The sequence below is a fragment of the Pelodiscus sinensis genome, chromosome 5 (genome assembly GCF_049634645.1).
Source record: "Pelodiscus sinensis isolate JC-2024 chromosome 5, ASM4963464v1, whole genome shotgun sequence".
NCBI lineage: Eukaryota > Metazoa > Chordata > Testudines > Trionychidae > Pelodiscus > Pelodiscus sinensis.
In genome coordinates, this window is record NC_134715.1 from 56,861,620 (window position 1) to 56,873,199 (window position 11,580).

General features: G+C 40.3%; 1 protein-coding gene across 1 annotated transcript; it reads left to right on the top strand.

The window, feature by feature from the left end:
- The first annotated feature begins 221 nt into the window (after nucleotides 1-221).
- Nucleotides 222-10,769, top strand: FGB (fibrinogen beta chain). The gene is made up of 9 exons (XM_006111554.4): nucleotides 222-360; nucleotides 612-632; nucleotides 2,161-2,364; nucleotides 3,318-3,501; nucleotides 4,950-5,177; nucleotides 5,734-5,847; nucleotides 8,138-8,260; nucleotides 8,970-9,255; nucleotides 10,334-10,769. Exons 1-9 carry the CDS (start codon nucleotides 286-288, stop codon nucleotides 10,560-10,562), a joined length of 1,464 nt encoding a protein of 487 aa, XP_006111616.2. The 5' UTR covers nucleotides 222-285; the 3' UTR covers nucleotides 10,563-10,769.
- The last annotated feature ends 811 nt before the right edge of the window (nucleotides 10,770-11,580 follow it).

Consider the following 11,580-nt stretch of genomic DNA (forward strand, 5'->3'; position numbering starts at 1 on the left):
TTTAGGTTTTGTATATTTAAACTATGCCATCAGATATGTGGAGTACATGTAACATGTCAGCCTGGAGGCCTTATCAACGTTGCTCAACTTGGAATTTGTTCAGGCACAAAGTGAACAAAGAAATTAAATATTAACAGGGGAATGTTAACTCTTCTTTCTGTTTAAACCTATCATTAGCAAGCCAGGAGAATTTGGACTGTCTGATATATATATGAACACAGTGCCTTTCACTGTCAGTGCCTTCAGCAGGGGAAGGTTATCACGATATTTAAACAAGCCAGCATTATGAAACTGCTATTGCTGAGTCTTTTCTGTGTTTTCACAGTTAAATTCGTGGCTTCTGTAGACTATGATGATGAGGTTGTAGTAGTGATAATAATAATAACAATAGTAATGATTAATCTTAGTTGCAAGTATGCCTTTATAAACTTTTTAAATTAAATTAAGTTAAAAAGGACATAAAATGTTAAATTATTCATCCTTAGCTTAAGTTATTCAAGTAAAATTGTTTGTAATTATTTTTTTTCTTATATGTGTAATAGAACACATGTAAGGAGTTATTCTTATTTTCTTATGTATATTCCTTCTCCTCTCTCTCTCTCTCTTTGTAGGACAGTGACAACGCTCCCAAGGTAAGACTGGATTTCATTACATGCTCAGACAAATTCAATAAGGAAGCTTGTTTAGCAGTTTTAACATTTATTTATGAGAATGATAAAAAAGCTCCATGTAAATAAAAGAGTAGCACGATGTGTGTTAAATAGTACCTTAATCCAAAAACTATTGCAGTGAATAGGGTCTTCCATTGATTCTATGGGCTTTGAATCAGACCCTAAATGGACAACAAAAGGAAAGAACTAACTCCTAGTTCATACTGCACTGAATTTTGAAAGAGAAAGATAACATTCTGACACAGAATTAAAAAAATAACAAAAACCACCACCACAATCTGTCTAAAATGAAGGTATAAAAATGTGTACTACTGGTATATTAATTTTGCTTAAGGAAAGGAATTTAAGAGAAATCAATATTTAATTTAAAATTAGATTTTAAAAAATCTTTTACAAATTCCTAGATAAATAAATGCCAGGTTCAAAAATCAGATTTTTTTTCATCTGTGGCATAACTGGCTTGGTTTATAAATTGTATTTGTTTCTGATATACTGTTTTACCAACTAACTTGCCAGACATTTTCTAAGGGCACATCTACAAAATAGGGCAAAAGTCAAATTAAGTTTTACAACTTCAGCCACATCAATTGCGTAGCTAAAATTGAAATAGCTTAATTTGGCTTTTGGAGCTGTCGACACAGTAGAAAGTCCTTCGACTTCCCTTACTCCTCATGAAATGAGGGTTACAGGAGTCAGAGTAAGAAATCCTCCAGCTCGACATTATTTCAAAATAATGGCTTGCTCTGTAGACGCGCATTTTGTTATTTTGAACTAACATCAGTTATTCCAAAATAATGCTGCTGTGTAGATGTACCCTAAAATACACACTATTTATTTCTGATATCACTAAGAGTTTGATCTTGCAGCTGTTACACACTTGGTCGTCCTTACTTGTAAGAGATGTCTCATTTACCTCACTGGGACTTCTCACAGTAAAGCTATGAAGTATCAGACCTGCAAATCCTGAACTTGTTGGTTTAAACAAAACGTTTAGGGCCAAATCCTGCATCCTGTATTCAGCAGTTCCTTTTTAATCCTAGTAATGATTTGAAGTTCCGTGTCCAGTGGTCATGATTATATAAAATAATCTATTTCCTTTTATCAGTTTTAAGTTTCTTGTTATAAAGCTTTTCTGACCTTTTCTATTTTTTTATGTCTGTTTTGAGATGAGGGACTAGTTTTGCTGGAAGATAACAGTACAGCTTAATTACAGTATTAATTTCAATTTAATCTTTTAACTGACCATACGTGTTCACTTTTTTTTTTACTGTCAAAGCACATTGATTCATCTATCCACAATGATGCTCATGTCTTTTTCCTGCATTGAATGAGAGTATTTTTTTAACAAATACATGAAAGACACATGAGATGTAAAATATACTACAAATGGATTTGTTTTATTTTTATTTTATACTGACAGTTTGCCTGCTTTTCAAACATTGATCCTAATTACAAAGATTTTTTTTTCTGTCCCTCTGGATTTGTGCAGGCTGATGGTGGAAGAGTGGATGCTCGAGGTCACAGACCAGTAGATAGAAGACGGGAGCCAGTTCCAACTCTCAGACCAGCTCCGCCTCCCATTAGTAAAGGTGGATATCAGGCTCGTCCAACAAAACCACCTACTCGGGGCCAGAAGAAAGAAAATATTGTTTATCCTGATGCAGGAGGCTGCAAGCATGCATCAGATGAGCTGGTAGGTATGTTTCCCTTGTAACTGCAGTGGAGGCAGATACACTTAAGAATATTTGTACCCTGGCTTCCAGCAATATACTAAACCTCACAGTGATGCGTTTGGCAACTCAGCAGGTATCTTGTACTTGGAATATTCAGTAACCTTCGGGCAGTTACAGTGAATTTAGTGGACTTCCCTTTGTACTGCTTTGATCATACTCCTCCAGAACCATTACAGCCATCACTAGTTTTCAGAACTCACCTTTTTAAACTGTTGTGCCTTTTAATATTTTTTCTTCCTTTAATAGTTGTGAAGAACAGTTTCCTTAATCAATCAAACACCAAGAAGTGGCCATTGTTCATTGACATCCCAACTCTGCCCTCCCTTGCTCATGTTAAGAAGCATGATGGAGCAAGTAATCTTGTTGATTTCATGGCCTTGCTTGTTGAGTCTGATCCTACCTACAATGAGCAGAGAGGCAGAACTGAGTCCTAGATGATGAATGTAAATAATTATGAGCTAGATTGTGCCTGACCCTAATTACTCACATGACTGTGCATTGGGAGGGAAAGAGGAAGGATCCTCTCTTCCCACTCTTTATGGCTTGCAAAATGGCTGGCAAAAGTATGTGGTGGATCATAGAAATGAGGAGGTCTTCTCCCCACCCTGAATTTTGAGTTATCAAAAAGGATCCCTGACTGGAATGTGAGCCTGTTTTTTCCATTTAGGATGGCAAGGTTTTTTTTTCCCCCTATGAATTGAATGTCCACATTATTTTGAGTCCATATTGAGACAACTAAATAAATGGCTTAGAATTGTTAGATGCTCAGAACATTTGGACATCTGGTTATTCATTTAGGTGCCTGAATGAGAGACTGGGAATCTAGCTTTAGGCACCAAGGTTTGAAAATCTTGCTCCTAATCTATTGCACTTGTAATTGACTCTTCCCCCTTCCCCCACCCCTTTCTTTTAGGGAGTGTTGTGTCCAACTGGGTGTGAGCTGCAAACTTCATTGGTTAAACAGGAAAGAAGTGTAAAATCAGACCTTCGGGACCTGAAAGAAAAAGTAGAGAAACAGTCTGATGTCTCTACAACATTCTATCAGTACATAAATACACTAGAAGATAAACTGGCAAAAAGACAGAAACAAGTAAAAGGTACATTGTTATTATGCATCATTGCAGTAAATCGGTATTATAGACAAATTTATATAGCTACCAGTACTAAATATATAGGGCTTATTTAAAAAGGTTAAAAATAGGAGCATTAGTCTCAATAGCTAAATAACAAGCCCATAAAACTAAATCTAGAAATTCCTAACTGAGGGGATCGAGGCCTGATCCTGCTTTCATAGAAGTCAAAGGTAAAACTATCATTCGGTTCCTAGGCTTACTCTACCCAACAATTAAACATCTGCAGTTGGCTCAAGTCAGCTGATGCAGACTTGCAGAGCTCAGGTTGCAGCACTTCAAAATTGCTGGGCTCCAATCTGTGAGCCTGAAATCTGACTTAACACTGCAGTTTTTAGTCCTGCAACCTGAGCCCTGTGACCCCAAATCAGCTGATCCAGGCCAGCCACAGTCATGTTGCTAGTCTTTTATTCCAGTGTGACCTAGATGTCCCCAGCTCCTGGACAGCCATAATAAGCTTCTGTAAGGATGCTAACTACAGGCCCTTGGGAGAATATAATCACAATAAGAAATTTGCCCATTTCTATGGAGCCAGAATTAAAAGTATGTCCTTTTTACAGGGGCTAAAGCCCTTTGCACACTGTGAAATAGGGAAGAGAGGGAAAGGTCACTCATGGTGTGTCTACGCAGCAAAGTTATTTTGGAATAACTATGCAAGAGTCTACACAGCAATTCCGTTATTTCAAAATAATTTCAAAATAATGGATGGCATATTCAGACTTCTGTAAAGTCTACAAAGAATAATGCCTATTCCAAAATAGCATGTGTAGACTCTCCACTTCTGCTATTTCGAAATAGCCCCTCACTAGGGCCATTCTAAATTATTCTTCTGGGGCTCTAAGGGTATATCTAGACTACATGGCTCCATCGATGGAGCCATGTAGATGAGTTTACTAGACATTTCACGAGGCATACCTGAGCGGTCAACAAAGGCTTCCCTTGTTGACCGCGTTGCATCCAGACTGCTCCACTGTGCCGCCAAACAGCTGATTGGTACAGTGCGGCGGCCATTTTGATGTAAAAGAAGCGGCAATTATTTAAATCGACGCTTCATTTTCCTATGTCTAGTAAACTCATCTACATGGCTCCATTGACGGAGCCATGTAGTCTAGACATACCCTAAATTGAGATAGCACGTCTAAATTAGGGAAGCCTGCCTCAGACTAATTTTGAGGCTTCCCTGCAGTGTAGACATGCTATTTCAAAATAAACTATTTCAGAATAACTATTCCGGAATAGCTTATTCTGAAATAACTGCACAGTGTAGACGTAGCCTTAGAGCACTCTTTTCATTGCTGCAGTAGAAATAAAGTTTCAAATAGTACTGAGTGGATCATGGTTTATAATTTGGATTAGAATACGCTAGTTGGAAAATGTGTTGAAAATTGTGGCACTTGTTATACTCTCTTTTCTAGACAATGAAAATGTAATTTCTGAGTACAACACAGAGATAGAGCAGCACTATACTTTTATCAGAGAGAACATGGACAACAACATTCCATCTAGTCTCCGAGTCCTCCGTTCAGTTGTGGATACCTTACACAAAAAGATACAAAAACTGGAAAATGCTATAGCAACCCAGATGGACAATTGCCGCTCTTCATGCATTGTTTCCTGCAATATTCCAGTGGTGTCAGGCAAAGGTAACTCATTTACATGTACAGAAATCTCTCCTTCACCCATTTATATCACTGTACAATGGACAGATGCATTCTGGGTACAAGTTCACATTTCTCCGAAGCATATGACGCCGGTCACCAATCAGGATATCAGAGTTGATGGACCACTGGTTTGATCCAGAAAGGAAAATCATATGTATTAGCTCTCTTATTTATCTGTTGTGTGTGGGATTTTCGAAAGCACCTAGATGATTTGGGAGTACAAGTTAACAATGACTCTTAAAAAGGCATTGCAGGTCAGCGGATCTGTGCTCCTAAGTCACTAAGGAAATTTAGAAAATCTCACCTAATAATATGGGACAATACGGATGTATTAATCTTTCTTTCTTGATTTCCTCCTACAACATTTTAATCTAATTTAAATCAAAGTGACATCAAGCAGAATTAGATGTTGCAAAATATCTCTGTATAATTAGCAAATAGAAAGCTATTCTGTTAATTATTGTCTTTATGCAGAGAATTGATCTGCTAGAATTTCATAGATCACTCCTAAAAATAAATGGTTGATTTATGATTGCAGAGTGTGAAGACATTATCAGAAAAGGAGGTGAATCATCTGAAATGTACCTCATACAGCCTGATGCTTTCTTCAAACCATACAAGGTTTACTGTGATATGAGCACAGAAAGAGGAGGTAAGTGGGAAATAGTCTGTGGTACAGTGACAATACAGTGATGGCTATAAATATTCATAACAATAATTTGCACTTCCTGTATTTCTTCGCATTTGTTGCTTAGCTGAGACTGTTACTTTTGAAGCTAATTATTAGTTAATCTAAAGCAATTGTTCTCAAGTGATGGCTTGTGAACCATTTCAGAATGTCATCTACAGAACATTTTGAGAACGACGTACTGAGGGGTCTCACTGCTGGAGTGGAAGGTGGCCTATTTTCTCTAATAAAGTTGAGAAAGAATTGTTGGCTAATCAATGTCTGGGCTTGGTAGATGAAATTTTAACTCATATATCTTACAGTGGCTATGGAGCAAGAAGGGAGTCTGACTTCCCCCATTTCCACACCCTGAACATGGGCTGTGTTGGAGCTTCCTAGAGCAGAGTGCAAGGACAGAGACCCAGATGCTTACAGTTTGGGCAGATAGGGAGCTTTGGCTCCTTCCTCACTCTGCCTTGTCCTTTGGCCAGACAAGTTGGCTGGGTGCATGGAGGAGAGTAACTTGCATGTTTTCAAAGCCTGCAATATATTAAAACCTCCATCAATGGAGACAGGGGCAGATGACCGTTTTGCGGGGCCCCGGGCACCATAATTTCATGGGGCCCCCCTTTGCCATGGCGCATGCGCCATGACGCCATGAGCATGTGCGGTGGCGCCACGGCGCATGCGTGGGGCTTTTTGAAGCGCGGGGCCCGGGGCGGCCGCCCCGTTCACCCTGCCCTATATCCGCCCCTGAATGGAGATTCTACAACATGCATTCTTTGCTTCTGACAAGGATATAGGAACACTGGCTAGTACAGCAGTTTAACTCCTTATAAGTTATTTCAGAGAGTACACCGCCAAAGGTTGCACTCTTGCTTCATTAGCACTTTGATCACATCTATAATAAGGGACTAAACAAGTCCCTTACTCACAGGATAAGCTACTAGTCAATGTGGGTTTGTCTAGACTACATGCCTCCGTCGACGGAGGCATGTAGATTAGCCAGATCGGCAGAGGGAAATGAAGCCGCGATTAAAATAATCGCGGCTTCATTTAAATTTAAATGGCTGCCCCGCTCTGCCGATCAGCTGTTTGTCGGCAGATCGGGGCAGTCTGGACGCGACGCGCCGACAAAGAAGCCTTTCTTGATCGGCACAGGTAAACCTGGTTTCACGAGGCATACCTGTGCCGATCAAGAAAGGCTTCTTTGTCGGCGCGTCGCGTACAGACTGCCCCGATCTGCCGACAAACAGCTGATCTGCAGAGCGGGGCAGCCATTTAAATTTAAATGAAGCCGCGATTATTTTAAACGCGGCTTCATTTCCCTCTGCCGATCTGGCTAATCTACATTCCTCCGTCGACGGAGGCATGTAGTTTAGACGTACCCTGTGAGTAGGGCTGGTAGAACTAGACTCTTAAGCTCTGGGATTCTTCCACCCTTCAGAGTCCTAAAGCCTGAGCTTCTGCTCCAGCTCAAACGTGTACCCAGCAATGAGACAGCCCCACAATCCGAAGCCCTGCAATCCCGAGTCTGCAAGCCTGGGCAACCCATAGGAGTCTCATTGCTGCGTGAACATACCCTAAGGGCTCAGTCCTGTTCCAGTTGAAGTCAATGGCCATGTGATTCGAAGTCACTCTACTGTGCCCTGCCTCCACCCCCTCCCATTTTAGAACTTATTACACCAACTCCGTATACTTTTTATGTGGTCAGAATACCAATTTTTGGGTCTGCATATGCACATGGATATGAAATAAAATCTGCAGTCCCAAATTAAAGTCCAAAAGACAAACATTTTTCTTCCTACTTCCAGGCCTATCTGCCTAGGGTCCTCTCCAGTCCATCTCCTGCTTTCTTGGCATCTCTCCCAGGTCTCCTTTCCTGGAGAGCTTTATGGCCCCTTTCTTTTGGTCCTCCTGTTTGCCCAGGTTCTCTCTACCTTCAGTGGCTGTTCCCAGCCCTTCCTAGCTGGAGTCTTAGTCCCAAATCCCAAGAATCTGATGGAATCTGCACACTCCTAGTAGTTTCTGCTATCACTGAGTGAGCAGGTCCTGCACTGCATCTTCCATCTGCTTTTTCCATGGTAATCAACTGCTATTTCTTGAGGTGTGCTTCTTTCAGTAATCAGGGTTGGCTAGCCCCAGGCCCTCCAGTTTCAACAGGGGAAGTCGCCTTCTAACACGTCCCTTAACACAAACAAGAGCGGGCTTACAAGATAACAGTGTTTGTTCTCTTGTTAACTGCAATTTAATTCACATCTTGTTGCCCCTGCAGGATGGACTTTGATTCAGAACCGCCAAGATGGCAGTGTTGGCTTCGGGAGAACATGGGATGCATATAAACAAGGATTTGGAAATATTGCAAAAAGTGAAGGGAAAAAATACTGTGATACGCCAGGTAAAATTCTGAACACAAACTTTGAAGCATTTCTTTTACTGAAACTTTCTTCTTGTGTTTTGCAATAGGAATGTTACATTTAGCTAATGTTACAATTAGCTAATCGAATAGTCGATGCAGGGCTGTTGCTATACTTCAAAGGCGAAAGCGCTGCAGGCAGCACAAGGCCAGCAGGGCTGATTTTGAGCCCTGCTGGTCCTGTGCTCCCTGTGGCTTTTCAAAGTGGCAGCACTACATAGAGCCCAGGGCCAGCTGAGGACTCTGAGTCCCCAGCTGATCTCAGGCTCCATGAGGTGCTGCTGATTTGAAATGCTGCGGGGAGCCCAGTGTCAGGCTCTATGTGGAGTTTCAAATGGCACTGCTGCATGGAGCCCGGGGTCAGTGGGGGAGTCCTCAACTGCCGCTGGGTTGCACATGGCACTGCTGCTTTGAAGCATCCCTATCTCTTTTGCCCCCTTGCTGCCTCCATTCTCTTCCCCGCTTCTGATAGAGGCAGCAAGGGGGGGTAGCGACAAGTCAACTAGTGTGTCGCCTATCGGATAAGCAAATCCGATAAGTTGACTAGTTATTCACATCCCTATTTTGTAAAGCTATCCACCCTGGATCAAAGGGTGTTCATTAACTATAGCTGATTTATCAGGAAATACTCAAGTGTCCGTAAAGCATATTCTATAAGTAGTTTCACCGAGTTTCCTTTTTTGGTTGTCAGGTGAATATTGGCTTGGAAATGACAAAATCAGCCAGCTTACCAAAATGGGACCCACTGAGGTTTTAATTGAAATGGAAGACTGGAATGGTGACAAGGTTTCAGCTCATTATAGAGGATTCACCATACAAAATGAAGCAAACAAATATCAGTTATCAGTTAGTAACTATAAAGGCACAGCTGGTAATGCTCTTATGGATGGAGCTTCACAACTGTATGGCGAGAACAGAACAATGACAGTTCACAATGGCATGTTCTTCAGCACTTTTGACAGAGACAATGATGGATGGTATGTACTTGCATTAGCAATATTTTTTAACATCGAGATGAAGCTATCAATTTGGAGATCATCCTGCTTTATGTGCAGCTGAATATGGATTGTTCCACAGTCTAATATGCTAATATGTGGTAATTCTGCAAAATTTCACAATCTCTTAGAATATATTTACTAACTCCTAGCCATCAGCCAAATGCATTCACTGCACCACTGGAGTATTCAAGGGCAGAATTTGACTCAATTATGATTTAGAATAGAATTGTAGCAGAATCAGATATGGAGCCCCTGCAGACACATGGCAGTAGGAGTTGAAGTTGTTCTAAGAATCACATCAGTGTCTACAGCCTGGCACCTTTGGATGCTGTATTATCATTCACAGTAACCCATGAGTTTAAGGCTCCAGTGTTGCTGTCACTGAAGCTAATGGGAATTTTGACAGTGAAGTCAATGGGAGCAGATCACTGTACCTTCATCAGTGTGAGCCAAAAAGGAATGAGATCCACTGCAGAAATTAGCAAAATATCCTGTTCTAATGGATAAATTCAACCTAATCAAGGAAAGAAAGAATTTCAATTGATACTGATAAGGTGCATAATTTAGAATCTCTTTGGCGCTATACCTCTAAAATTCACTTTAACACTTTTACACAATCATTTGTGCTATTATAATACTGTATTTACTAATAGAGGAATTGCTTGCATTGGCAAATCCATATGGTATGTATTGTTCAGAGCCATTACATCACCATGATATTTGTATTCTAAAAAGCAGGAGAATTGTATACAAATTCTTTAGGATGGTTCCTTAAAACACAAGATTGCCTAATCGGACAGTCTCTATTTCAAGATTCATTGTAGATAGATGTTCCCTGTGAGCCTATCCTTTTCATTATCAACTCTTTGGGGTTTGAACTCAGCCATATGTTATTATGCATAACAGATGCCCATATGAAGTGTGGAAAATTCAGAGCTAATTTTATTGCATCTTGAAGATCAGAAAACATAGATACCTATACTAATGTATTATTTAGCAACAATGCATCTATCTCTATTAACTGTGTTTTCCTTCTCCCTTCCCCTGCCACTTCCAGGGTTCATGCTGATCCAAGAAAACAGTGTTCTAAAGAAGATGGTGGTGGTTGGTGGTACAATCGATGCCATTCAGCCAATCCAAATGGCAGATATTATTGGGGAGGGCAGTACAGTTGGGATATGGCAAAACATGGCACAGATGATGGAGTTGTATGGATGAACTGGAAAGGGTCCTGGTATTCACTGAAGAAGATGAGTATGAAGATTAGACCATTCTTTCCACAATAATCATAATTAAAATGAACGTTATCAAATGTTTTCATGCACATATCTAAGTTAACGTCTGCTAGTGCATGATATTTGATTTTGACTTTACATAAGACAACCCAAAATACCAAAGATTATGTTTTTGAATATATTGTGACATGAACTGAAGAAGCTATGCTGGACAGAAAAACTTATGTATGACCCATTAAATAAAACATTGCAAGAGTCTTTTGTACCATTTGTACTTGATCCCATGATGGAAGTAACTGACAGCTATATTGTTAGTCTAGAAATAGATCCATATTAAAATATCCATTCCTTTTGCTTATAAAACCATTCAAACCCAGATATGAGGAGGGAGACACTTTAGTTTCAGTGAAAATGTTTAAGATAACAAAAATCTTAAAATGAAAGTTTCTTATAAATTATAGTTTTTTATATGTGACCAGTGAATAAGCAAATGTTTTCAAACAGGTGACACAAGATATCATATTGTTTATTAAATGTTTTCTACTATGACAAAAGATTGTATTTTTATTCACAAAAATGCTCAAAGTAACACAAACCGAAGTTATTTCCCTGACCAACTCAGGCTACAGGGGTCCAGCAACGTTTCACTCTGCTCACCCCTGTCCACTATAGGGCCAGTTCTAGGACCAAGTGTCCTCTCTGCAGCCCTCCTCCAACTAAGTTATCAGAGTTCTTATAAGCATCACCTGACGCCTGTTCTCCTGGGTCTGATAATTGGACAGCACTGTCAGGCCCCTGGCCCATAGAGACTCAGACTGCCCTGTTACAGCCTCTATAGAGAGGCAAAAGCCCCCCTTTCTGTGAACACAGGTTCCTGACCACACGAGACCATGGAGGGAACTTCAGGGTTATTTTTGGCAAAACCTCCACTGATATTAAGTAATGAAGCTCAGTCTGACAAGAACTGTGTGACAACTAGAAGAGTGGGTCCATGATTACCCCTCTGTCAATGCCTAAAGATATTGTTACAACACATGCTAATCAAATCATGGGATTAGAAGCAGAGAGA

Bases quoted from the DNA above. Each gene is read 5' to 3' on its own strand.
- FGB (XM_006111554.4), top strand. From the start codon at position 286: ATGAAACTGCTATTGCTGAGTCTTTTCTGTGTTTTCACAGTTAAATTC. The intron at 361-611 runs GTTGTAGTAGTG...CTCTCTTTGTAG, and splicing joins CTGTAGACTATGATGATGAG to GACAGTGACAACGCTCCCAA. The intron at 9,256-10,333 runs GTATGTACTTGC...TGCCACTTCCAG, and splicing joins GACAGAGACAATGATGGATG to GGTTCATGCTGATCCAAGAA.